Consider the following 23,974-nt stretch of genomic DNA (forward strand, 5'->3'; position numbering starts at 1 on the left):
AAGCGTAACCGTAGTAGGATATCTCCCTGACCAGTCATTCCAAAGTCTAATCAAAAAGCCCAAGCTTAGCTGGGCAAGGTAAAAGACTCCTAATCACCTAATTTATTGGTTGTAAGGCTCTAATTCACGTTTTAGAATACTAAAAAGTGTATGTTGGTACGTCGTTTATATCATTATTGTTTGTTCTTGATGTAACTCCTTATAATGTGGATTAGAGGCTTATATGAATAGCATGATCTGTGGGAGCCTGAAATTTTAAAGAACTTCCAAATAGACTGTCTGTACAAGGGAGGCAATATTCCCCATCCCTGCTTCAGTATAACACGCATAAACCGCGACATTTCAATACAGTGAGAAGAGCCCAGCAGTTTGGAGAAATACCTTCCCCATACCTCATCGATTACAGTTATAATCGTGCCAAAGATACCGTCTAGATGGATGGAGGTAGCAGCAAGGGCCTCAACCATTGCCTTTGGAGAATTCCATGTCCACGAGCCATACCTTGACGTGATAACGGTTGGTTCAGCCACCAAGTTTGTTAAACCTTTACAACTCTTACATAGTGAGGCACTCAAGTAGCGGAATGAGAGACTAGCTGTAAATCAGTTACGTCGCCCAAGTTTCTACCGTATTTGCATGGTTTTGACAAAACCAAGGTTGAGGGAATCTTATGATCTGAGCCGCAAGCCTGATTCCTCTCTTAGCTTTGTTCGCAGGACAGAAAGCGTTTGCTGGGCCCCCATGTTTCGTAGAAGCCTCAAGGGCAAGATTTCCACGTACCATGCCTCTCTAGAGCATTTCCGAGCCATAGTAAGGAAGAAACAAAAGTTTTTCTGGTTCAGAGAACAGAAGCTTCAGTCGAACCATGTTTCGGAAAACCGTCTATGCATCAAGCAGGACACAAAACTTTGTCATTGAATATGCCCTAGAAAAACATTACTAAACCCTTGGAGACCTCTGGTCGATCTTCGGCTTTGCCAGATTCATCTACATCATTGAATAGAGCTCAAATTTCTGACAAACGAATACCTTCCTTCCACTCAGAATCTGCCTATACACATCTGTTGGCATCACTCTTACATCCCCACCCCCCCCCCCCCCTCATCCCACCCTTTTTGGCCCTATTCAGCACATTCATCGACAATGAAGTCCGCCGTTATCCTCCTGGCGTTTTGGGTGGGTTACTCCAGCTGCAGCAAGCACGTCGTCAACACCACTCTTCTTCGCCCTGCGGCTGGAAACGGCACAGCAACCACGGAGAACAACGGCGTCGCCCCAAAAGGCAGACTCGATGAAACAGTACCCCCCTCCGACCCTTCAACATCTGCTTTTGACACCGTCTCCGAATTCAGGGATTGGCGTCCGACGGAAGGATGCACAGGTGTGTGGTGCGAGCGAAGGCAAAAGACGAAAAAGGTGAGCAAAGCGGATATTTGCATTTCAGGACGGGACCGCACCACAAAGTCGGGCAATCTCTGCGAGTTCTCGTGCAGATACGGCTTCTGTTTAGAGTCTCTGTGTGAGTGCACCGCCAAGGGCTCGCCAAACGCCGTCCCAGGCGAGAGGGAGGTCCACGTCGTCGCCAAGGACGACGCAGACAGAGACTTGAATCACCTCTGCCAGTTCAGCTGCAAGTATGGCAATTGCCCGACGGGCGTATGCACCGTTCGCGCCCTACCCCAGCCTGACTACCCTGTCGACTATGGGGAACGGATCCGCAAGAAGTCTGCACGGAAGTGCTTCATCTACAAGGAGTCCAAGCACTGGGAGGCCCAAAAACAGAGATGCGAAATGGTCTGCAGCAAAGAGCTTGAACAGGCCGAGAAAGAGGGCAGAACATCCAGCGCAATATGTGTGGGCTTCTGGCCAGTTGACAAACCAATTCCTTGGCAAGAATTGAGAGAAGAACAGACGGTTGCCCCGGGGACTTGCTATTGCGACAACAAACTGGTCAATAAAATATCAGACAGTGTCTTTGATGCTGGAGCGGCAATTGTTCGTGTGGGTAAAGGATTCTCTACAGGCCCTACGGCACTGAGTGGTAGGAGTAAAGCTTAGATAGTTAGTAATCAATCGAAGCTCTTCTCGCAGCCTGCCAGCCGTCCGTCAAGTCTCTACCCAGGAGAGCCCTCTCGTCTTCGTATTGTGTTTGTAAGCAACGAAGAGATACTTCGCGTGATCGTACTATGCCATATCTGTATCTCTGGCAATCAGGTTTATACAACCCATGACGCGCTGCTCTTGGCGACTTTGCCGCCGCCCATGGCCTGGGAACTGGGCTAGCTACAGAAGAGATCATATCTCGGTGCCACGTACAACGGCGTATCGGCACCATTGTGAACCAACGGATCCTTCCCTTGCTTGTTGCTCTCTCTACCATTTTATGATCACACATTATGTCAATCCAGACAGTCGTCGAGCTCTGCAATAGTAGCCGCATACCAGATCAAATCTTTGGCACCGCAATCGATACTGTCGAAAACCTTGGATTGTTTCAAAGAATAGCTCTGGGTTGGAGCCGAGGCGACTGTGTTGTGAGTAGTCTTTCTACCCACACTAACGGCAATCTTTAATAAAACTGGCGTGCAACCGCCATCGCTTTTGCAACACAACCGCTGCTGCCGCGAATCATCCCTATTTATCGGCCTGCTCATCTTGCTTGCCCTCTCCATATGCTTCAGTTCCTCTCCACACCCGTGCCCGAGGCATAGTATGCAGTGAGAAAAGCCACCAGCACTCCGAAGAGCGCTGGCTTCAAGGTTGTGCGAGTCCTCGTACCAGATCCAAGCATCCCGTATCTCAGAGATGCAAGGCTCTCCCTCGTCGCGCGCAGGCTCCATGCGAAGCTGCGTTATTGTCTGTGAATGATCAGCGTGAAAGTGAGGCAAGCCTTGAACTGCCATGGCCAAGACAGGGCACAGCTTCATGCTCAAGCAGCATCCCGCCCCCGATAGAAATGGTAGCACTGCGTCAGATTAGCTCGTAGGGTGCGTGCTGAGTAGTATAGAATAAGTTCATGTTCATTGAGATACGCCCACTAGGGCTTTGTTCGATGCTGTGGTAGTTGGCGCAGAGTGAGTAAAGGGCGGCCATGTAGCGACACAAGCGGAAAAGACCGAGCCTGTAAAAGTCAATACTCGTAGCCGCCCAAAACCTCCGCTTTTCCTATATCATACAACTCGTTCCGAAAAAGTAGGAAAGGTAAAACAAAAAGAGAACAAAAGAAGAACCTAGAAATATGCGCAAGTTTAACTCGACGGCGCAATCCCGAGTCCGACGGCCAGGGGTGGGTATCGTATGAAAGAAATAACCGCCTCTCCTTGACTCCGTTTCCAGGCTGGAGTTGTGCTGTCCCCTTCTAAGCAATGAAAGCAATGATTCCTATACCCTGAGATATTTCGCTTCTTCTGATGTATCGTGTCAAGTCCATCCTTCCTGCATCAATGCTGCGAACGGTAGTCTCGGGCCATCTTGCCCAAGGCTGGCCCTACCCACTGGCGCTACCCCATTACCTGGAGTCATACAACTTGCGAAGATGCGCGCGCTGGAGGCGGAACGAAGAGTAATTACCGGCAAAGATAGTCTCGAGGATGCTAGCAGGTCTATCGGTACGGGAGCCCTGCTGAGCAAGCTCGTTCATTCTCTTCTTCAGCATCTTGTGAGCGACGCTGAACTCTTCTAGGATCCGACCGGCATTACTTGAGCCGCCGGAGATGTCATTGGCAGGGTTGTTGGGGTCAATGACTGAAATACGGTCCATGTTCTTGTAGACAACTTCACGAACTCGGGCCTGCATTCAGGACTGGTTAGTTGGAGCTAACAACCGGTTGATTGGTTTGGACGTACCTTGTGCACGTAGCCTGGTGGATTCATGCGAATCGCCGTGTTGACGTAATCGAACCTGTTTCCGTAGAGGTCGAGGAACTCCATCATCATCTCGCCCAGATGGTGCTCAGGGATAAGGTTGCGGCTCTGGACCTGGGGCATTAGCTGCAGCATGCTCACTACCATGCAAGTAACGGTGAAGCTGCCAATGCCTCCGTTGACGGGCTCGTTCAGGCCACGCATCGCTAGGAAGTGCTTGATCATGGTAACAAGGATAGGCATGGCCGGATATTGTTCCCTCCATTCCGCGAACGTCTTGACAGCTTGGGGCCCGTCGAGGCGGTCGAAAGAGATGTCGACTCTGAGACCAGTGATGTTGTCAATGTACTTGACAAGGGGCACCTTGGCGCTAGCAATGAACTCCATAGTGTTGTAGTGGGTGACCTTGTTTTGCGCGAGGAACTTGCCAAAGTTTCGCAACGCTTTGATACCGAAGAAGTTGGAGTGCGCGCCGTCGAGCCAACTTCGCGCGCAGACAACCAAGTCCATGTCAGCTGTGGGGAGGTATAAACCGGACATGTACGATCCAAAGGGGCGAACGTCGCAATCTTTGTAGAAGTGGCTAGTTCTAAGAGATCTGCGCAGTCGCTCCACCAGCTGGGTGCGCATCTCATGCTCAAAGTCGCGAGGTCGAACAACTTCGTAAAAGTCAATGATTTCCTTGTGAAGCCTGCAGGAGATTAGGCGCTGTATTCCAAAAAGAACTCAAGTCGCACTCACCAGACGCTCATGTCGGACGTTTTGGAATGGTCGGTCTGGACCCAGGGTGTGGGGTCCTCGCCCTTGGTGATTTGCCATTCCGGCAAAATGGAGCCGCCGACTGGCATCTTGTTGACCTTCTTCAGGGGACCATAAGTAGGAGGCTTGATGCGATCGTCGGCAGTGCGCTTCCGCGAGCCCAGAGCGTCGTCGGCGACGAGAGGCTTGGGAGGTAGGCTAGCAGGCTTGTTAGTAGCGGGCATGGATAGAGCTATTGAGGCAGCCGATGCGTTGGCGATAGGTCTTTTGTCACGGTCTGCTCGAGGTCCAGAGGGAGGCTCTCGAGCAAAATTGGGAGAGGACTGCACAGGGGGGGCAGGACCATGGGGCGGGGGAGGGGGAGGGGATGGTGGCTCGGAAGGAGGAAGAATGATTTCTTCTTCTTCGGCCTTGTCGTTATCACCAGGCTCATCGAAGTCGAAAGAAATGAACTCCTCTGCCTCGGTGCTGGCGGCAAGCTTGTCGACCGCAGTGTCGTCCACTCGCGCCTTCCGAATCATCTTGACCATGTCCCTCTTCTTGCGCTCGGCAGCATCAGGTGGGGGTAAGGCCGTATACGGGTCTGGGTTGGACCACTTGGGGACACTGTTGCCTGAATCGTCGTTGCCAGAACGGCGAGCGCGCTTGTTAGAAGGCTCACCCAACTCATCGTCCGAATTGTCCGAGATTTCCATATCGGCCTCTTCGTCGTCTGATAGCTCGTCGATGTCTCTATACACAATGCCGGCGTCGCCCTCAGCGACCAGCTTCTCATCAACTCCGTCGCGACGCTCGCGCAAAAGCTCGCGCTCAGCTGGGATGATCTTCTGGTATGCGCCTCGGCCGCGGCCACGGTAGGGCCCTCCACGAGGACGTCCAGCCCTGCGTCGGTCATTGCCTTGATAAGGGCGGTAGGAATCTCCTGTCGCAGCCTCGCCTACACCCGAGGGCTTATCCATCCGAAAGGTGAAGTCGCCCTGGGGTGGTCGGGTATCGGGTCTGTAGCCATCGTTGGCTCCGGATCTGCGGCCTGAATTGGCTCCTCTGTAAGAATCATAATGGTCGAGATGACGCGGAGGGGACCGCGATCTGCTAGGGTGGCGTCGATACTCACGGTCCTCGGGCCATGGATTGCGCCAGGTGTCTCCAGCTCCTGGTGGCGGTGGGTGATGGGATGAGCGCGAGTCGTAACGACCATAGTTGCGATTCTCGCGCGCGTTGTTGTGGCCGCCATTGCTTCTGCGAGGCGGATATGAGGGTCTATATGAGCTCATCGTGGGCGCGTTAGGTTGTGGATCCTGGTGTTGACGCGTTAACAAGCTCAAGCGACTGAAATAAAATTCAGGCGGTCGACGTCAAGGACAAAGCCAAAGCCAAGAATTCCCGTGCACCCTGCGGCTATCGATAAGGTAAGGTTCACGTGATGAGCTTATCAAAGGTGGGGTGGTGACGTCCTGTCTTCAGCCTTGTCCCACTTTTCTGTTACCAATTCTGCATGCATCTTAACCTCGACTGTGTGCACAGCTTAGTTGGCTCGTAGCAGGATCATTGTGAAAGTAAGTGTATTATGTAACCATCACTTCTAGCTGCACTCATATGGACTTCAAAAAGATATCATGTGGACTAAAGAAGCATATCTTTAATGAAAGCAATATCGGCACAGGCAGACATGGCGTATTAAGATGACCAAAACCTTGCCAAACTGGGCTTTCATAAGCGTGCTTTCATGTCTTCCGTTTGTGTCTTGGCTTTGATGGGACAACACAGTAAGTCAATGAGGATCCACGCACGCATCGTTTCCATGGAGATCCCATGCCACATTCATTTCTACCTACACTCGACTTCCAAGAACTTGACCATAACGCTCCGGTGGCAGGTAAGGAAACCTTACCATGAGAACACCAATCAATATTGAATGTACTTGGGCTTCAGCTGCCAGAGGAGGCCGGCCGCAAACAATGAGGCACTTTCAACATGTTTGTTTCAGGGGGGTGGGCAAAATGTATGCATCTTCGCGATCAGGATGAGCATCCTGTGTCTGCCTGTCACTGGGAGTTCCTCGCTGAGGCCCGAGTCGGCTACGACTCATGCCAATACTCTTGAGACTCAACGTTGAAACCTGACAACCGGCAAATTCGCCCCCATTTTGCAAGTAATTCAAACCAACGACTTCTCTATTACATTCTAAAATACCTACCCTTTTGGGATTGCAGTCCGACTTTGGTTTATTACGAGACTTTCATGCAAGCCCGCTTGCTCCACCGCGGCTTCTGCCCTCGCCCACAAGGCGACATAGACCCGTTCTCCTGCAGGTTCCCTCAACAGCTCCTCTCTCCCCACTCGGGAAAAGCAGCAGCAATCCGCCCAGATCGTCTAGTTGGTTAGGATGATACGTTGTGGTTCTTCTATACAGCGATCCGTGTTGACGGCGGTTCGAATCCGCCTCTGGGCAAGTACGGAATTGACCATCGTGATCGGTTCCCTTTTTGCATTCCGGTGATGAGTTGGTCGGTTCACTGTAGCAGGCCGGGATTGTTTGCTAGGTGCAACTTAGGTGCAACTTGGTAAGGTGGAGTGAGAGTTTGTCAAATTCGCCGAGGATCGGAGTAGTAGAGGCATGCATATATATGCTCACATCAGATCTACAGCACGTGGGCAGGATCAACAGCCAACATACTGCGCGGCCGGTCATCTGGCCGGTAAGTTCATCACCCCGAGTCCATCCACCGGCAGTTTGATAGCTTCATTGTTGAGTATACAGTACACAAGGTCCGCGTTCTCTAAGCCGACCTCTCTTTCTCTACTCATCGGCCCAACTCCTCATCGTTGCGCTCCCGGTGTCTTATGGTACAGTATTAACACATTCCCGCGCAGGCACCGCCCTCTTTTTATATCGTCTAACCATGCCAATGCTGGCGGTGCCGCGCCGTGAAAATAAAAAGAGATCCCTCCCCAGAAACGCCTTGCCATGCGGAGTCGAGTGAAGTTTGTTCCAATACAGTTGTTTTACCCAAGGCCATCCCCTTTCTCGAGCGAGGTCCGCGTTGGCAGATCACCCACTCTATGGCCTTCCGTCCTTCGGATTCGCTTCCGCCTGTACGTCGGTCGATCAGTCGGTTACGGTTCCGCCCGCCGCCCCGGGCACCGTGCATGCAACCCGCTCACCGGTCCTTGTAAATCTTGGGCTTGAACCCCTCCTTCACCTCGGACTCGACCTCCTCCTTCTCGACCAGCGGCCCAATCTCCTTCTCCAACCTCTCTCGCGCACGCAGGACCTTGCTCTGAAGGTAGAAGCTGCCGCCCTTCTTGGGGTCGTTGGCGTCGAACAGCTTCTTGAAGCGCTCCATGACGTTGCCCGCGCTCTGGGTTCCGTCCTTGGGCGCCTCGACGTCGAGGATCTTGCAAGCCTCGTCGAGAGTCATGCCGGACGACAGATTGCCCTTGGCTCCGGCGGCCGCGTTGCCGTTCTTGGCCTGCGCGCGCTGGTACTCGGACGAGGCCTGGGCCTGCCTATAAGCGGCGGCGAAAGAGCGGCCGACGATGCGGGTACCGACGAAGAGGACCTGAGTGATGAGGCGGTAGGCCTTTGGTGGATGTTCGTCAGCCGAAAGCTTCAAAGATGGCGACATGTCGCGAAGAGCTTCGGGAGGCGCATCGCATCGCATCGCATCTGAAGTGGGACGAGGCTAAGGGACTCACCATGTTTGCGGGTAGTGGAACGTAGTCCACGTAATAAGGGATACGAAAGGGGACTGTGGAATCGAAGTTTGGCTAGTCGCGCGGTCTTGGGGGGAACCGGGATGCGATGTCGCGCGTTGAGGGCTGGCTTGTTGCGGAGGACCGGATGGGCACTGCGTTGGCTCGCAATCCAGAAAATTCCAGTTCACGATCGGGAGATTTTGCCGACAAGAAATTCCGGGCTTGCCCAGCGCCATCGGAGGGGCGAGTTTGCCCGTGCGCCGAGAACTTGTTCTCGGACGCCACTTCACTTAGTACACCTTGGCATGCTCACAGCTGGTGGCAGCTGTCTGACTGCCTGGGGAGATGCCATCCTCAACACATTTCCTGTCACAATATATAAGCTACTATTACTGCCCACGTAACTAACGGTATCGTTTTGTTACGTGACAGTTATAAGCCCAGATCCTACCTGCTAGTATGCCACAATGGTATATGTGTCAATTTTAAGTGCAGTAACTAGCTATATAGATCTTAAGCACCATGGGTTTAATTCCCATTAGGGTCAGTCCCATGGTCAAAAATCCTACCAAAGTCTATATGGATCTTCACCACCTATAATTAGCGAGATGTACCTAACTAGATTTTCATCAAAAGTGTGTTCAGATCTGACTTTCTAGGTCAAATCTACGGGGTGTGTCACAATATATAAGCTACTATTACTGCCTACGTAACTAACGGTATCGTTTTGTTACGTGACATTTCCCATCATCGGTATAGATTTCTCTCGTTGACAAGTAGCAAACGGGCCATGGTAAGATCAAGTTTACGGAAACTTTATACTCTCAGCAACAAGCCTATTATTTTGGTAACCCTGAGTTGGCCTCTGGTTGAACTATACCCTTAACGTTGTGCATATACATAGCGCAGAGGCAAAGGGAAACCGCAACATCTACTTAGATATTGTCAAAAGTGCTGCATTAGTTAGTCGGCAGTAGACCTACACACACAACCTAGATAGCTAGGTGTCGTATGATTAACATTTGTGTAGGTGTAAAGCATCCTCGTCATCCATTTGTACGATCCTCAGCACTAACCAAATACCATGCACAAAGACCGGCATGCCCATTTGCAGGCCTCCTCCTTGTTCTTTTCCAAGATCTAACCATGCACAAAGACCCACCATATCTCTAGCGCGTCTACGCTTCGTAGCACCTATATAAAAGTATACACTTAGTTCAGGATCCCAAGGATAGCTAAGCTTGTTGTTTGTATACCTCTCCTATGTAGATGCTAGCTTCTAAATAGCCTAGCTCTATTATAGCAGTAAACGGCTCTGCTATACAGACCTTTATGGACGCAATTACGTAGGTCGAGCTGCTAGTGATTGCAAACGAGAGGGAAAGGCTAGCAGGTCAGTGATATTCTCATTACTCCTACTGTTATTGCTACCTTTGCCCTGGAAAGGGACGGAAGAGGCCTGGGAATGGGCACGCCGTTCGGCCGAGATGGGTGTGGACGAATGAAGTATATTGACGCTCGCCATACGCAAGGAAAAGGGCTGCCGTTCTGATTGATGGGTCCTCGATGGACACACTGCCGCCACTAGCGTGCATTTTAGATGTAAACTGGCTAGTTCAACCTACCTTGTTCTTCGGCACTCCCATTAAACATTTACACGAGAGCTATTTACGCTTGTACGCAACACGTATCAACGAAGGCTAGATCAAAAGATCTCTTAAGACCAAGCGGTGGTTGCGCCAACGGCCTCGCCAGAGGTGGGAAGTAAGAAGCTGCTCGCGGCGATCTTGCCGTTGGCCTGGCGCGCGCCCTTGACGAGTCTGACCTCGACGCTCTTGAAGCTCGTGTTAGTCCAGGTCTCGCTCCCGTCCCACGAGTTACCGATACTGGTAGTGCCGCTGGCGAGGGATGTCTGGCCCGACTTGGCTGTCGTCCCGGAGTTGGCGGCTGCGACGTTGCCTGCGAGCGTCGACTTGCTCGTGATGGTTTGGAAGCCAACGGCGCCGTTGTTCCACGCCGTGTTGCGCGTGAACCGAAAGCTGCCCGGCTGCTTGTTGTCCGTGAATCCCTTGGCGACATTGTCGAAGGCGATACAGTTGGTGATGACATGGCTGGCCGCGCCAATGTCGGCGGCATCGCCGCCGCCCAGCTTGAATCCGTTACCATCCCCCTGGAAGTCACTGAAGCCCCATAAGTTCACGCCGTTTCCCCAAGATATAGTATCCATGATAGTAACGGGAGACTTGAACTCCCTATTGGGCTGTTAGTCGAGACCGATATGTAGGTGTCGATAACACCACGCCCGGCTACAGAGGCCGCCTTGATCCACAATTATATAAGAAGACATGAATTCAGGATGAAGTAGTAGGAGGTACAAGCACCTACCAAAGGTCAAGACCATCGTCGACGTTCTCCCAGAGACGGGCGCCCTTGAGGATGTTGCCTGTCCCGGATCCCTCCTTGCAAGCAAAGCCGTCGGCGCTCTCGCCATTCTTGCGGGGGTCGCGGTTGCGGTACGAATCGAGGTAGACGACCTGGTTGTTGCTCAGGGCGCCCTGCATCTGGAAGCCCGTCTCGTAGTTGTCGTGGGCAACGATGTTCTCAAAGTAGTTATTGGAGCCGTCGCGGAGGTAGACGCCGTAAGGGCCGTTAATGATGGTGAGCTTGTAGAACTTCCAGTAGCTGGCCTATTGTGTTGCAGCGTCAGTGGAAGCCTTCCATCATGATTAGGACCCCATGGCTCGGCCAACCTTCTCAACGTGGAGGACACCACGGTCGGCGTTGGGAAGAGATGCACCAAGAGCAGCCGGGGTTCCGGGCAAAGCCTCGCCGTCAATGACGACCGCCTCATTGTTGTAAGCTGTCAGAGTGTAAGGTTTGGCGGCGGTACCGCTCTTGGTGATCTGGATGTTGGTCGTGGGCGAGTAAGTGCCAGTACGCAGGTAGATGGTGTCACCGGCAGCGGCCTTGTCAACAGCAGTTTGGATCGACTTGAGGGGGGCAGCAAGGGTGCCGGCCGCACTGTCGGAGCCCGTGGGTGCGACGTAGAGGTCGGCTGCCGGAACGACTGGAAGGATGGCGAAGAGAAACATGTAGAGTCTCATGATTGCTATTGTTGGAAAGAAAAACGAGCAATAAGATGAACAAGGAAAAGATTGAATGCGAGACTATAGCTATCCAAGTACCAGGTTGAGAACAGCCGGTGGTCTACAGTCGAATTAGCGGCCATCAAGCTTAAACACAATGCCTCGCATCATCAACAGGGAGTCCCTACTTTGACAGCGTCTTCCTCGGCCTGGGCCCATGTTGATGATGTGCCTCACCCAATCATTTCGAGTTGCACACCGTCAGAGTCTGATAGGCAAACATCCTATCCCACCCAAGACCATCGCGTTCCATCTGACGCCATCTGTGAGCTCCCCTGTCATATTGGGGTCGAAGACGAACCGTCCTCCCGTTGGTGGAAAATCGTCTCCACAGCCGTAAAGGCAGCCCATTGATGGATGCTGGGCACGAGATGGGATCCATCGACCGTCTCCGTTGCAATTGAAATCCCAGCAATACAGAGATTCAAAGGACCGGTTGCCAGGAGGTCCCCTGGGATACGATGGTGATCTCGTCGAGCCGCTGAAAAACTGAATGGCTCCGGCTGCTCGGTCTAGTCACAATGAGGTACATTGAACCCCACAGAGTAGTCGGCAACCTCTTCCTCTCATTTTGCCTGGGCTTGTCCTCGGGAATAGTAATCCCTGGAGCCAGCACTTGCCTATTGGCAAGGCAGTGGGCAGAGGTTGCGCTTCGTTTAACGTCACACTGAGGGGCATATAATGGATTTCTGTCATTCATATGAGTTTCTATCTAAGACCTGCTGTATTATTGAGCAGTTCATCTCAAGTTTACATGGAGAAACGAGAGATATCATCCGAAGCTCTGGTCGTTGGAATAAGTACCTGGTTAGCTTTCTGAAGAGTGATCAGACAAGCTGATAGTGTCCCCCCCATGTCCACCCGAGAGTACCGTGCACAATAACTGTGATAAACCTCAGCAGACAGTGGATTTAGTGATAACACAACTATCTTAGAGGCAAAAGGGATGGTCTTGGCCTATCCTGACCTAGCAGGGTGGGTTAGTACTATTCCAACCCTCCCCGGCAGAGCCGTTTTGTAACTAAAAAATCTAAGAAAACTGGATTTGAACCGGATTTGAACCTGCAGCCTTTAGGATATGAGGTTTATCGCTGTTATCGTGCACGGTACTCTCGGGCTGACAGGGGGGGGACACTATCAGCTTGTCTGTAGACTCACGGTTTATCATTGATTTTTATCGATAAGGCATATCGATAAGACCTTATTGAAGCTCTGATCTGACACCTCGCATTCCAGGCACCAACATATCCCCAGGTCCCACTCCACAGCTCCTGCCCTGGCTGACGTGGTGAACCTCGAAAGAAGCTACATCTCCAATATCGCAAGCTCGGGTACAACCTGTCCTTTCCCACGCCAAACCACGCGTCGCTCGCAAGCTCCCCTCTGGCGCAAAACGGCTCTTGAGCCCACTATCCGCGACCATCTCCCGTTCTCTCCAGAAACTCCATCGCAATCCGTACACAGCGACAGCGACCAACTCTCGATCCTCTCAAAGGTTGCCCTCTCCCCTTCGAAACGGCGACGGTCCAAGACAGGGGTTGAACAACCTCGAGCCATAACCAATAACCGCACCCGGAACGTCCCTTTTTAAAAACCCCGAAGCCACCCGACGCGCTCCCGCAACGCTCATACCCGCGGCGATGTCCAACTACTACCCGCAACAGTCCTACGGCCCCGGCCCCGGAACGGGCGCCCAGAACCTCCAATTCTACCCCTCCTCCTACTCCCCCGCCGAAGCCGTCTCGGGCCACGCGACCCCACAACAGGCCTCTTACGGCTACGGGGGCCAGCCCTCCGCGGGCCAGTTCGGCGGCGGCAGCGCCGCGGCGGCTTTTGGCGCCCCCCCCGGCGTCTCAGGCCGCATGGGTGAGCAGGGCGGCCTGCGCACCGGCTGGCTGGCTGCCTTCTCGACTGAGGGCTATGAGGGCGAGCCGCCCTTGCTCGAGGAGCTGGGCGTTAACTTCGGACACATCCAAGCAAAAGTGCGATAGCTTCCCGTCTCTTCCCATGCCCATGTGACAGCTGGCCAACGGCATCCCCCAAATCGTTCGGATGTTTAGAGTAAAACTAACCAATAATCCCCCCACCTCTCTAGACCCTCGCAGTCCTCAACCCCTTCCGCCGCATCGACCAACATCTAATGGACGACAGCGACCTCGCCGGCCCCCTCCTCTCCTTCCTCCTCTACGGCACTTTCCTCCTCTTCGCCGGCAAGGTCCACTTCGGCTACATCTATGGCCTCGCCCTCCTCGGCAGCACCTCGCTGCACATCATCCTCTCCCTCATGACCCCGACCGACGCCCACCCCTCGGCCTCGTCGCACCAGGCCGCGCCCCAGTACGGCGGCCCTGTCGGCGTCGGCGGCGGCTACCCAGGCGCCCCCGTTGACCACGGCCACCCCTCCCGGGGTCACTTCTCCACCACCCTCACCTTTGCGCGCTCCAGCTCCGTGCTGGGCTATTGCCTCCTTCCCCTCGTCGCCACCAGCCTCTTCGGTATCGTCATGCCCATGGACACCCCCCTCGGCATCGTCCTGACCACCATGGCCATCCTGTGGTGCACCTACTCAGCCTCGGCCATGTTCTGCGCCGTCGGCCGCATGCGGGGCATGCGCGGCCTTGTGGCCTATCCCCTGGCGCTGTTCTACGTCGGCTTCGGCATCATGGGTATCTTCAGTTCTAGGGGAAGCGGCGGATCGCTGGCCAAGGCCGCGGCCGGCTTGAAGGGATGAACGAAGATGGAAAAGGAAAGACGCAAGGGGGAAGAACACATCAGCTCAGATATTGATAACCTTTCATCCAGTCCTTGGATAGCAGACGACTTAGAGCAGCAAGCCGGGACCGAGAGAGTCTCCAAATACCAAAGCGCAGAGGCCACATGGCTGGGGCTAGAAATGGAGGGATAAGACATCACAATTGGAGTCCAAAAAAGGGAGGAGTCATGATAGACGGGCAGGGAGGCAACCAATGACATGACTTGCCAGCGGCGAAGAGGGGGCCGGGGGCCGAGACGATGCTCCAAGTCACTGTACAATATCTAATCAATGTTCAGACGAAGCCAGAATAAAAATGTTGATATTTCAACGCCTTCTCCCCCTTTTTTCCATGCCTTTCCGAATGAGCGAAAAAAAATTAAAAAATTGCGAGATACCAAGTTGGGACGACACCCCACCCTCCTCTCCTCCATGTCATCTCCACGAGCGCAAGAGAAAGATGATGTATCAGAACCACCAAAAGGCCAAACGTAGTATTACAAGAGACCGCAATCGTCTCGATAACCAAGAGCCTTGCAGTGACGGCAAGCCATATATACACACACGGCCAAGTGGAAGCTCGATGAGCCGGGGTATCCCGGTACTATCATAAAAGAGCCTGACTTCCCTTGAGACCATCGTTCTCCCATATTCGCCCATCCCGTCCATGCCAGGCCGGTGCCACACTCTTGCTGCTGTCTCTCGGTTGAGGATCACACGTCTATAGGTCCGCCTTTTCGGACCGCCGAGGAAAAAAAAAACCGGAACCCTAAACCAAAATATCATATGAATATGCCGCATCATAGAAATACGCTCATGCCAGAAAATGAGCCGGGGGAAAATATCGCAACTCTGAAAATGGTGGCGATGGCTTAAGCTCCTATGCCAAGCTCCACAGTGACCAGGTTTACCTGGTAGTCTTGGTTCCAGCTCGTTCATCATACGTGTAATTTTAGAAACCATCTTCCATATGTTTGCGTCTCTTCTGAAACCCTTTGGCGCATTCTCGAGGACCAAGTGTTCGTCCCTGACTGGACGTCTTAGAACACGGGCCTGAAGCCACCGGTTGCCGGCTGGCTGGCTGCTAGTGCTGCGAAACCATTGACTTTGGGGACGTCGGCAACACCACCCAGGATGGAGTACTGGCCGCCGGCGCCAGCGAAGACGAGCTTCTTGCCGCGAACAGCAGTGTTGTCAATGGTGGTTGGGGTCTCGATGTCTTCGGTCGTGCCCTGGCCAGTCTGGTAGTTGGCGGAGAAGCCCCAGGAGTGAGCCTCGCCCTTGTCATCGATGGCAAAGTTGTTGTCAACACCAGCGGCGACATACACGCACTTGGCAATGTCTGGAATGGCTATCAGTCTTAATCTTGGTCAAAAAAGGGGGCAATGACTTACCCTCAACAACAGTGGGCTTCGAGAGGATACGAGGGTTGTTGCTTTCATCCTTAATGACCCTGTCCTCAGGGAGCTCCTCGACGGGAATACCGACCTGGTGGCCGTCCAGACGACCCCATGTCAAGAGCTTACCATCCTCAGTGCAGGCAAGAGAGTGGTGCTCTCCACCAGCAATCTGCTTAACCTTGTAGTCCTTAAGAGACTCGACGACGGTGGGTCTCAGGACAACGGCGTCGTCCTCGCCAGCACCCATCTCGATGCCAGTTTCGGCAAAGTTGTTAAGGCCCCAGGCCCAAACACTGCCGTCCTTGGCCAAGGCGAAGCTGTGATAGGATCCGCAGGCAATACGGTCAATCTTGCCCTTGGGAATACCCATGCTCTGGGGCACGAGAGAGGCAAGCTTGTTGCGCTCGATGATACGACGTCCGAGCTGGTTCTGCTGACCGCAACCCCATGCAACGACAACGCCCTTGTCATCAAGAGCCAAAATGTGGTTGGAACCGGCAGCAAGTGCGGTGATGTTCTTCAGAGTGGGGAGGTACTCGGGAGTCTTTTGGATCTGGATCTTTTCGGTGAAACCGAGGATACCGTCGCTCGACTACACGTATGTTAGTGAAGGAATTCTCGGATCCCGGCTACAAGCCAACTTACTCTGAACGTGCCCCATCCATACACTCTGCCATCCTCTGTCAGGGCGAAGGTGGCGCTGTCGCTGGCCACAACCTGGGTGAACTTGGCGTCCGGGGCGAAGTACTCAGCGCCGACAGCGGTGGGAGTGCTCTCGCGAGGGTTGATGCCAGAATCATCGTCATCCTCCTCTTCCTCCTCGGCATCAGCATCACGCAGTCCGCCCTCCCAGGTGGTGTCGCGGCCAAGCGCGCCCTGGTCGTTGACTCCCCAGGTTAGGATCTTGTTGTCCTTGGTCAGCGCAGCGACGTGCATGCCACCGCAGGCGATCTGAACAACGCCGACGTCCTTTGCGGAGAGGTGAGGGTTGAGTCTGGGACGCTTAACATCGACAATCTTCTTGCCGTCGAGCTTCTTGCTGCCGAGGCCGAGCTCGCCAGACGAGCCCTCGCCAAAGACGTAGATGTCGAGGATCTGTGTAGGGGCAGAGTTGATCTTCTTGCCAACCTTGTGAGGGTGGGCAGGAGGGGGCTTGGCAACAGCCGTGGCAGTCTTCTTGGTTGACTTGGCAGGCTTTTCAGCCTCGGGCTCCTCATCGGCGGATTCTGTCGCCTTGACGGACTCAGTGGCCTGGCTGTCGACCTCAGCATGGTCGGTCTTGGACTTCTTGGCCTTGGGCTTCTCGTTCTCGGCCTCTTCGCTGGACTTGCGCTTTTTGCTTGCGGCAGAGGCCTTGGTCTCGGCCTTGTTGGCGGCAGCCGTCTTCTTGGGCTCGGCCTTCTTTGGGGCGCTCTTCTTTACTGGCTTCTTGGCCTTGGACTCATCCTCGGTCTCTTCAGCAACAGCGGCCTTCTTCTTTGCGGCAGCTGTGGTAGCCTTTGTCTTCCTCGCTGCCGGCTCGGCATCCTTCTTGGCGTTCTTCTTGGTCGCGGGCTTCTCAGGCTCCTCCTCGGCGGACTCTTCGGCAGACTCGTCTACTTGCTCTTGTTCCGCGAGCTTGCGCTTCTTGGAGGCGGCAGTCGCGCCGTTGGTGGCTGTGTTCTTCTTCGCGACGGGCTTCGCAGCGGTCTTCTTGGGGGCCTCAGCAGCCTTCTTGGGCGCGCTGGCCTTAGGCGCAGCTGGCTTCTTGGTCGTGCCCTTGGGAGGCATGATCTTCAGGTGATTGTGATGATAGGATGGTGTGTAGGTAGGGTCTTGGCGAGAACGACGCGCGTGTAAGAAAGGCGACGGGGGATGGGTAGGGTAAAGGGGGATATTTCAGTGATGGCAATTGCAAAAGAAAACAATGGCGACGCGAATTGGGGTGATTGAGGTGATGGATTTGGAAACAAGAGACTCCGAAAGAGTTGTGTGCTCTTGTTTTTGGAGAGAAAGAAAATGTTTCGAGGACGGGGACGTGGGCGAAAAGTGACGCGACCGGTCAGGCGCAGCTTTATTTTCTTGGCCCTGTGGAATTCTGACCAAGCAGGGGTGGCGCTTTGTGGCTTCCGGGCGCGACGCTGGGCCGCGCTGCAGCAGAGTGCGCCGTGTCCCCAATTGGCTTTTTGGTGGCCGACCTCGCCTCTTGGGCCTCTTTCGGTGCGATCGGGTGGGAACATACGTGGATTCCCACTTCTGGGCCCTTTTTGGGGGGGCCCTCACGACAAGGGGTGGCCTGAGCTCCGGTCTCTGGGAACCAATTGCGTCAAATCGAGAAGCTAGCCCCCTGTTGTCGGAGCTCCTGACCGCCCGCCCTGTCGCACTTGCCCTTTCTTCATGGCAGAATCTACGACTAGTTGATGACAAGGGGTGGAAAGAGAGAGAGCGAGAGAGAGAAGAAAAGAAAAACAGAAGGGAAAAAAAAAAAAAAAACCATCACAGAGGTCGATGTGGGTCCACGACCTTCCGGTGAGTCGCGGAACCCTCGCATTCACTGTCTGCCGAGATGCCCTCCCAGAATCCCCATAGCCACGAACAAGTCAGCTCTCATTTCTTTCGTCAAATTGCTCGAAATTGTGCCGAATGCCGTCTGGCAGGTCCTTGTCTGTCTGTCTCCCTGTCTGTGTACACCAGTCTTTTATGAATTGGTGTTGTTCAACCGTGGCCCAATGCCGAGTTCTTTTATGTGTCGAGGCGTCATTGCTGTGAAAGTCACATTTGTTTTGTGCCTAAGGGCTCGACGCAGAGAGGCGTATGACACAATGCTAAAGAAATGCCATGCCTCTCTGTAGACTGCCTCGCGAGTCTCGAAGGGCTTGTTAGAATGGGGCACGTGGAGCGGCAGCGTTGACCGCCCCTTTACTGCACGTAGGCACTTTGTGCCCGTCTTCTCATCATATCCCCTCAGATCCACCGATGTGCGGTCAAGCAGCATCAGCCAAGCGCCTGAAGAAAATAAAATTGATTGCCAATGCTGTCCAACATATCGTCATCGCTAGCCCACATAAAGAGCGCTTGTTGCTAATCCTATCTGGCATCCAAGCACCGCTGCTGGAACTGCTCCTGCTTCAAGCTTGACTGCATCACTGCCCCAGCCCCGTATCACTTTTTTCGGTCCTTGGGCTTCCGCGTCTTGACGTTGTGAGACGCCTTCGCCTGTTGTCCGTTGTTTTTCCCTGGGCCCTTATTCTTGCCTTTGTTTTTTTCATCATGACTACGACTTGTCTCGTTTGAACCGTCCGCTGCGGCTTCGGTAGCATTCTCGACTATTTGCTGGTGTGTTTCGGGCTGCGGCTCGCAGACGACGACGTTGATGTCTGCCACAGGGGGGCTCTCCTGGTACTGCTTCAGAATTCGTGCCATGATCCACTCATCCCGCAATCTGCCCAAGGCCGCCAGCAGAAACAAGCAAAAGTATATCAATGACCGGCAGCTGTATTTGGCCGTCCGCCATATGGTGCCAGATATCATCCAGACAACGCCCCATCTCGGCCTAGGCCACGGGAAACGAAGAAACGATGGAGGACAACCCGAATAATAATCGAGGGCAAGAACAATCGCGGTATGGACGATGGACGCAATGGTCGCGTACCAACCGATGCTGAGGGTAAAATGCCACAGTGAAACGATGGCACTCCAGTAGAAGCCACAGATATCGAAGAAGCCCGTAGTATTTGTGTCGGGGTCCTGCCATTCCTACTGGTCGGAATCCCCTGCCTCAGAAGAGGCTTTGCCATAATGATCCGTCAACGCCGGGACACCCTCCACCACATCCTTGAAATAACCCCCAGTGTTAAACGCCATTTCCTTTTAAAGCTTGAATGAAGACCGATGAGCTGAAACTGTAATCACCGACGGGTTGTGAAGTCGGTCTCGTGCTCGCTCGGGTTGAAGGATCCGTCGGCGGCCTTGTCGCAGGTACAGGCGTCTAACGAGTGTCAGTGCAATGCCCCCAAGAGCATATTGGAGGGAGGGGAAACGTACCGGCTGGGCGGACTCCGCAGGCGCAGGTCTCGCCGGCGGGCTTCGCGTTCTCGGTAGAAGCGCGTTCACAGGTGCACTCGCCAGCCGGACGAGCACGGCACGAGCAGCGCGGGCCAGTAACGGAGTTCTCTGTGGAAGCCTTGCTGCAGGTGCAGTGGAGGGCGGCCTTTTCGCCGCAGGAGCACTTGGCTTGCTGGGCTGAACAAGAGAAGGGATAAGTCAGCTTGTAATTCTGTGTGGAAATAATTTTGTTGCGAGCGAATGTGTGAATATTTTCCAAGAGAAGAAGAATGTGTTGTCGTGTTGTTGTATTGAGCAAGTTTACGTGGGATGGCTAAGTAGACGAGTGGATGACATACCGCAGACGCACTCGGCGCTCTTGCCGCAGCAGGTGGAAGCCTTGTCGGCAGTCATTGTGGTGGCTTATTTGGGAAAATGAGGTTGTTCGGCTAGAGAAGAGAAGGAGGGTTCGAGTGTTCAGGTGTTTGGGAGGTTGGATGAGATGTTGTTGGTCTTTGGGTTGGTTCGATTTGTTCTACCTATCTTGGAGGGGAACATCAGCCAAAGGGAGGGTCGCAAAAGGGGTCCTTTTAAGCAACTGCGATGCAGGGACAGAGGGGCCAAGTACCGACGTCACGGTTCCTACCCCCACTCCGGGTGGTCACTGCACTAGGTCATCGTCTAGCTTTCCATTGGCTGGAGATCTTTCCAACCAATCATAACAATGTCATTTCAAAGATACAAGGTGGGCTCTGGGTTGTGCCATTCCATGACCGTCCAGACCCTGATGTGTCAGCCCATCTTCATCATGACAACTGGAGTGTCAAGCGGGTTGCCTCCACAATTGTTTCTGGTCAGCAACGTTCATGCAAGTCCATTCGAATGTGACGCGATGGCTGAGGTGGCGTATTAAGTGTCATATCATACCGTATCCACTCGTTAGATTCGTACACTGCACTGACCATGGGCTGCTGGATAGGGCCTAGCGGGCTGGCAGAAACAGGGATCTAGAAGTGGCAAATGTAGGGGTTAGTCAACGTCAGCAGCAAGTTTGGTGGCAAGGGTTAGGGTTAGATGGGTGGGTGTGTGGCTAGGCTGGCTGACCGCCTTTTGAATTAGGCCTAGTGGGTGGTCAGTGCAGTGTACGAATCTAACGAGTGGATACGGTATTGAAAGCTCCACACTCTTACACGTCCCAGCATAATCATCTCAAGTTGTAGTGCGTATGCTCTCTCTGACTGAAAAGCATCCTCTTGCAACTTCTTACTTATCGTCTTCTGCAATTGGACTGGGCGTACACGCAAGCAATGGTCGGGCAATTGCTACGAGCCACTTGATAGCCTCAGATCGCCCCATCTCGCATCCTTTCATCGCGCCTCGACTCACCTCATTGTAATACAATTATCAATCACATGATTACAACGGCAATGTTCAAGCAAATTCCTTTTTCTTTTATTATTCATTTTTATACGATCATGGCCGGCTTCTCGAGAAACTGAGCCTTGCTTCAGTCCCTGGTTACGTTCGGGGCGGCATGCCACCCCCCTCCTAGTGCCGCTCTTTCATCTGCGCTGCTCCTTCCAGGGCCGGGAGCTCCGGTATGTCGCCATCTTGCGAGGCCGCGCGCCTGACCGTGCTGCCATACTCGCTCCGGTTGCTCCAGCCGGTAGCGTCGCGAAGAGTCGAATCGCTTCCTGCCGCGACTGAGACACTGTAGCCGCCCTGGCTCATGTAGCCCGACGCGCGCTGCCACTCTGCCCGCCGAGCTTCGACTTCGTCGCTGTCCTCAGTGTGCTTGCCGCCCTCGCTTTGCCGTTTCGCGACCGGCCGGATGACGATCCTGATCTGCTTGGCCTCGTCTGCGCTCTTGCTGCCAGCTTGACCGGGCGTGGCCCCGTCTTGACCATCGTGGTTCGGGGAGGCGACTGCGGGCCGGCCCATCGTCATAACGGTGGCTGTCGTTGGCGGTGTCATCTTGTAGTCTTTCTCTGACGGTTGGTGGTGCTCGCGGTTCTTGGCGTACTTGCGGTAGGTTCGATAGAGGTAGCCAAGGAACAACAAGAAGAGCACACCGGTGACAGCGCCCAATGAGATGCTGGCGATCGTGCCCGGGGACAGAGCCGGTTCTGAAGTGGGTTCTGGGGTTGTTACCGCAGTTGGCCCGGAAGGCGCAGCGGTGACGGCGGAGTCCGGTCGCGGCTCTGCAGAGCTTGCTGCTGTGCTTTCCGTAGGGCGTTGAGCTCCGGGATCAGATGGCGTCGAGAACCAAGTGGTAACGCCAGCGTCGGCAGATGTCTCTGACGGAGCGAAAAATATAGTGGTGCCAGCCGATTCCAAGCCACTTGTGAACGTGGACGACAACGTGGTCGTGTCGGTCGACCCCGTCCTTTCGGGAGACAATGGAATTGGATTGGCCGACGGAAGGGACGCCGTTTTCCCAGCAGAAAGCGTCGTTGCGAATCTGGTGGAGGTCACGGTCTGGTTCACGGTCACGGATACGAAGACTTGGTTGAACGCAGTAATAGTGCGAACGAAAGCAAACTTCGTTAAAGTCGTAGTGATCTCAACGGTGATCATAGGAGCCATAGGGACTGGCACCGGAGCCTGTCGTTGAACGCGCGCTGGCCTCGAAAAGAGGGTAGCTCCTTTGGATCGGGGCGAATATGCCGGTAGCGCCACAGGATGCGACTCTTGATCGAATGCAGCCGTATCTGTCTTGCCTCTCGCAGCTATCGTCTCGAATGGCTGCGGAGCAGCAACCGCGCGGGTTTCGAAGACCACGACAGGATTGATGAATGTCAGGGTTTGCTCGAAGGGCTGGAAGACGATCCTGGTCTGGGAGGCAACCTCGACGGTCACAGTCCTGACGACGGTGATGGTGGCGACGGGCAACGGCATCCCAATGGGGGGCCTGGTTGAACTGGTCAGCACTCGCCGCGAAGGCATCATGGGCAGTTATGACGTACGGCAGCTGTTGGCGCGCCCGCATCTGATTCCGAGTCGGGCCGTCCTGCTGTCCGCCAACAAATGCTTCGAGGCGAGTTTCGTCTTCTGCTGAGCTGCTCTGATATTTGCGAACCCTCGTACGCTGCTTCAGAGGCGTAATAGGTGTTTGCGATCTCTCAGTCGAGGAGGGTGGTGCCAATGAAGTCGTCGAGGTAAGAGCAAGGCTGCCGCTCGGTATGACAGCCGCGCTGGTGGTGACCAGGAGCAAGAGAAGACATGCCCAGGCCCAGGCCCAGGCTTTCGTCATGATAGCTATTCTGGATGTCTGTCTTTCGCTCTAGCCTCTATTTCCCAAGAGGTTGCTGATGAAAGAGACAGTTGGCGAATAGTGGAAAAAAGAGCGTAATGGAGTTGGCCTCGTAGAGATGAACGGAAGAAGAAGAAAGGAAACAAACAACAGAACCTTCAAGGCAAGTCTAAGAGAAAGGAAGGAAGCAAGGGAAAAGTGGCGGGCAGAGGGCACGTCTGAGCTAAGGACTAGAGCATGACGATGCCAAACGGAACGCTTCGGCGTTATGTCCTCTGGGAACCAGGTATATCCAGTCACGAAAAGGAAACATTAGATACCTTGGTCAGTGAGCTCAGTCAAGATGGCATCGTCCATTCACTACGAAGATGCGATTGGTCTCCTGAACTGCCCTTGGCTGCATGTCGAGACAGTCTACCACACCAGACTGCGTTGCGAGAGGTGCGCGTGGGGGATTTATGTCTCATTTTGAAGAGTTCGAAGAAGAGGCTCATATCGATCTGTGAGGCATCCCCATACGCCAAGTGGTCACTAAGTCAAGATGCCAGCTGTTAGTCCTACCTTATGTGATTGACAAATCCAGCGACAGGAAAGTATGAAGACCTGTTACAGCTCGATACGATACTCATATTACTGAGGTTAATGTCCAGGAACACCCCAGATACCGCAAACCCGCTCGTCTGATCGGAGACTAATCAGCAGACAGGATCTACGATGAAGACGGAAGATCAAAATGTGACTAGTCAGCATTGCCAAGGATGGAACACGAGCTGACGGCAATCGCCTAGCCTCAGTCCGCGAAACTAAGAAAAGCAAAGTAGAGTGAAGCAAACCAAGACAATGAATGATATGGTCAATCACGCCTACAATTTCCCCAACGAGGGTTGAAATTCTTATTGAAAACATGGGCAAAAGGAAGCGTGTAGTTTGGGAAAGGGTCTTGGTTTATGCGATGTGAGCGGGAAGCGGGAGCCCGAGCGGTGGGGGGGTGGGACGAATGGGCACGGACCATGTCTTGATTGCTAGATTACATAAACAGTCTCAGCTGCTCAATTACGTAAACGGGGCTCATCATTGC

The 23,974-nt window shown here is 53.7% G+C and overlaps 9 protein-coding genes and 1 non-coding gene across 10 annotated transcripts; 3 read left to right on the plus strand and 7 right to left on the minus strand.

Annotated features, from left to right (window-relative positions):
- Positions 1-1,143: 1,143 nt before the first annotated feature.
- On the plus strand, positions 1,144-2,058 carry LY79DRAFT_520238 (uncharacterized protein; the record flags this gene model as incomplete). The annotated part of the gene is made up of 1 exon (XM_060555215.1): positions 1,144-2,058. One exon carries the CDS (start codon positions 1,144-1,146, stop codon positions 2,056-2,058), a length of 915 nt encoding a protein of 304 aa, XP_060411726.1.
- A 1,450-nt stretch (positions 2,059-3,508) lies between these two features.
- LY79DRAFT_520322 (uncharacterized protein) lies at positions 3,509-5,897 on the minus strand (the record flags this gene model as incomplete). Its single annotated transcript, XM_060555224.1, has 3 exons — positions 3,509-3,790; positions 3,847-4,555; positions 4,606-5,897. The coding sequence occupies 3 exons, from the start codon at positions 5,895-5,897 to the stop codon at positions 3,509-3,511; spliced, it is 2,283 nt and encodes a 760-aa protein (XP_060411727.1).
- A 1,088-nt stretch (positions 5,898-6,985) lies between these two features.
- Positions 6,986-7,075, plus strand: LY79DRAFT_t187. Its single transcript has one exon. It is a non-coding gene; the product is annotated as a tRNA-His (tRNA).
- A 216-nt stretch (positions 7,076-7,291) lies between these two features.
- Positions 7,292-8,590, minus strand: LY79DRAFT_560722 (Pam16-domain-containing protein). Its single transcript, XM_060558348.1, has 2 exons — positions 8,323-8,590; positions 7,292-8,207 (listed from the first exon to the last, which is right to left on the minus strand). Exons 1-2 carry the CDS (start codon positions 8,323-8,325, stop codon positions 7,785-7,787), a joined length of 426 nt encoding a protein of 141 aa, XP_060411728.1. The 5' UTR covers positions 8,326-8,590; the 3' UTR covers positions 7,292-7,784.
- A 1,248-nt stretch (positions 8,591-9,838) lies between these two features.
- LY79DRAFT_651347 (pectate lyase L) lies at positions 9,839-11,733 on the minus strand. Its single transcript, XM_060562560.1, has 4 exons — positions 11,597-11,733; positions 11,073-11,529; positions 10,708-11,009; positions 9,839-10,574 (listed from the first exon to the last, which is right to left on the minus strand). The coding sequence occupies exons 2-4, from the start codon at positions 11,424-11,426 to the stop codon at positions 10,040-10,042; spliced, it is 1,191 nt and encodes a 396-aa protein (XP_060411729.1). The 5' UTR covers positions 11,427-11,529; positions 11,597-11,733; the 3' UTR covers positions 9,839-10,039.
- A 1,375-nt stretch (positions 11,734-13,108) lies between these two features.
- On the plus strand, positions 13,109-14,199 carry LY79DRAFT_592010 (uncharacterized protein; the record flags this gene model as incomplete). Its single annotated transcript, XM_060561361.1, has 2 exons — positions 13,109-13,450; positions 13,564-14,199. The coding sequence occupies 2 exons, from the start codon at positions 13,109-13,111 to the stop codon at positions 14,197-14,199; spliced, it is 978 nt and encodes a 325-aa protein (XP_060411730.1).
- Positions 14,200-15,260: 1,061 nt separating this feature from the next.
- On the minus strand, positions 15,261-17,390 carry LY79DRAFT_671604 (regulator of chromosome condensation 1/beta-lactamase-inhibitor protein II; the record flags this gene model as incomplete). The annotated part of the gene is made up of 3 exons (XM_060563932.1): positions 15,261-15,562; positions 15,615-16,212; positions 16,266-17,390. The coding sequence occupies 3 exons, from the start codon at positions 17,388-17,390 to the stop codon at positions 15,261-15,263; spliced, it is 2,025 nt and encodes a 674-aa protein (XP_060411731.1).
- Positions 17,391-18,761: 1,371 nt separating this feature from the next.
- Positions 18,762-19,130, minus strand: LY79DRAFT_520317 (uncharacterized protein; the record flags this gene model as incomplete). Its single annotated transcript, XM_060555223.1, has 1 exon — positions 18,762-19,130. The coding sequence occupies one exon, from the start codon at positions 19,128-19,130 to the stop codon at positions 18,762-18,764; it is 369 nt and encodes a 122-aa protein (XP_060411732.1).
- Positions 19,131-19,318: 188 nt separating this feature from the next.
- Positions 19,319-20,151, minus strand: LY79DRAFT_296359 (uncharacterized protein). Its single transcript, XM_060552252.1, has 3 exons — positions 20,003-20,151; positions 19,644-19,841; positions 19,319-19,587 (listed from the first exon to the last, which is right to left on the minus strand). The coding sequence occupies exons 1-3, from the start codon at positions 20,055-20,057 to the stop codon at positions 19,508-19,510; spliced, it is 333 nt and encodes a 110-aa protein (XP_060411733.1). The 5' UTR covers positions 20,058-20,151; the 3' UTR covers positions 19,319-19,507.
- A 964-nt stretch (positions 20,152-21,115) lies between these two features.
- On the minus strand, positions 21,116-23,014 carry LY79DRAFT_296375 (uncharacterized protein). Its single transcript, XM_060552253.1, has 2 exons — positions 22,610-23,014; positions 21,116-22,554 (listed from the first exon to the last, which is right to left on the minus strand). Exons 1-2 carry the CDS (start codon positions 22,894-22,896, stop codon positions 21,192-21,194), a joined length of 1,650 nt encoding a protein of 549 aa, XP_060411734.1. The 5' UTR covers positions 22,897-23,014; the 3' UTR covers positions 21,116-21,191.
- Positions 23,015-23,974: the final 960 nt, after the last annotated feature.

Source organism: Colletotrichum navitas (genome assembly GCF_030913465.1).
Source record: "Colletotrichum navitas strain CBS 125086 chromosome Unknown LY79scaffold_52, whole genome shotgun sequence".
Taxonomy (NCBI): Eukaryota; Fungi; Ascomycota; class Sordariomycetes; order Glomerellales; family Glomerellaceae; genus Colletotrichum; species Colletotrichum navitas.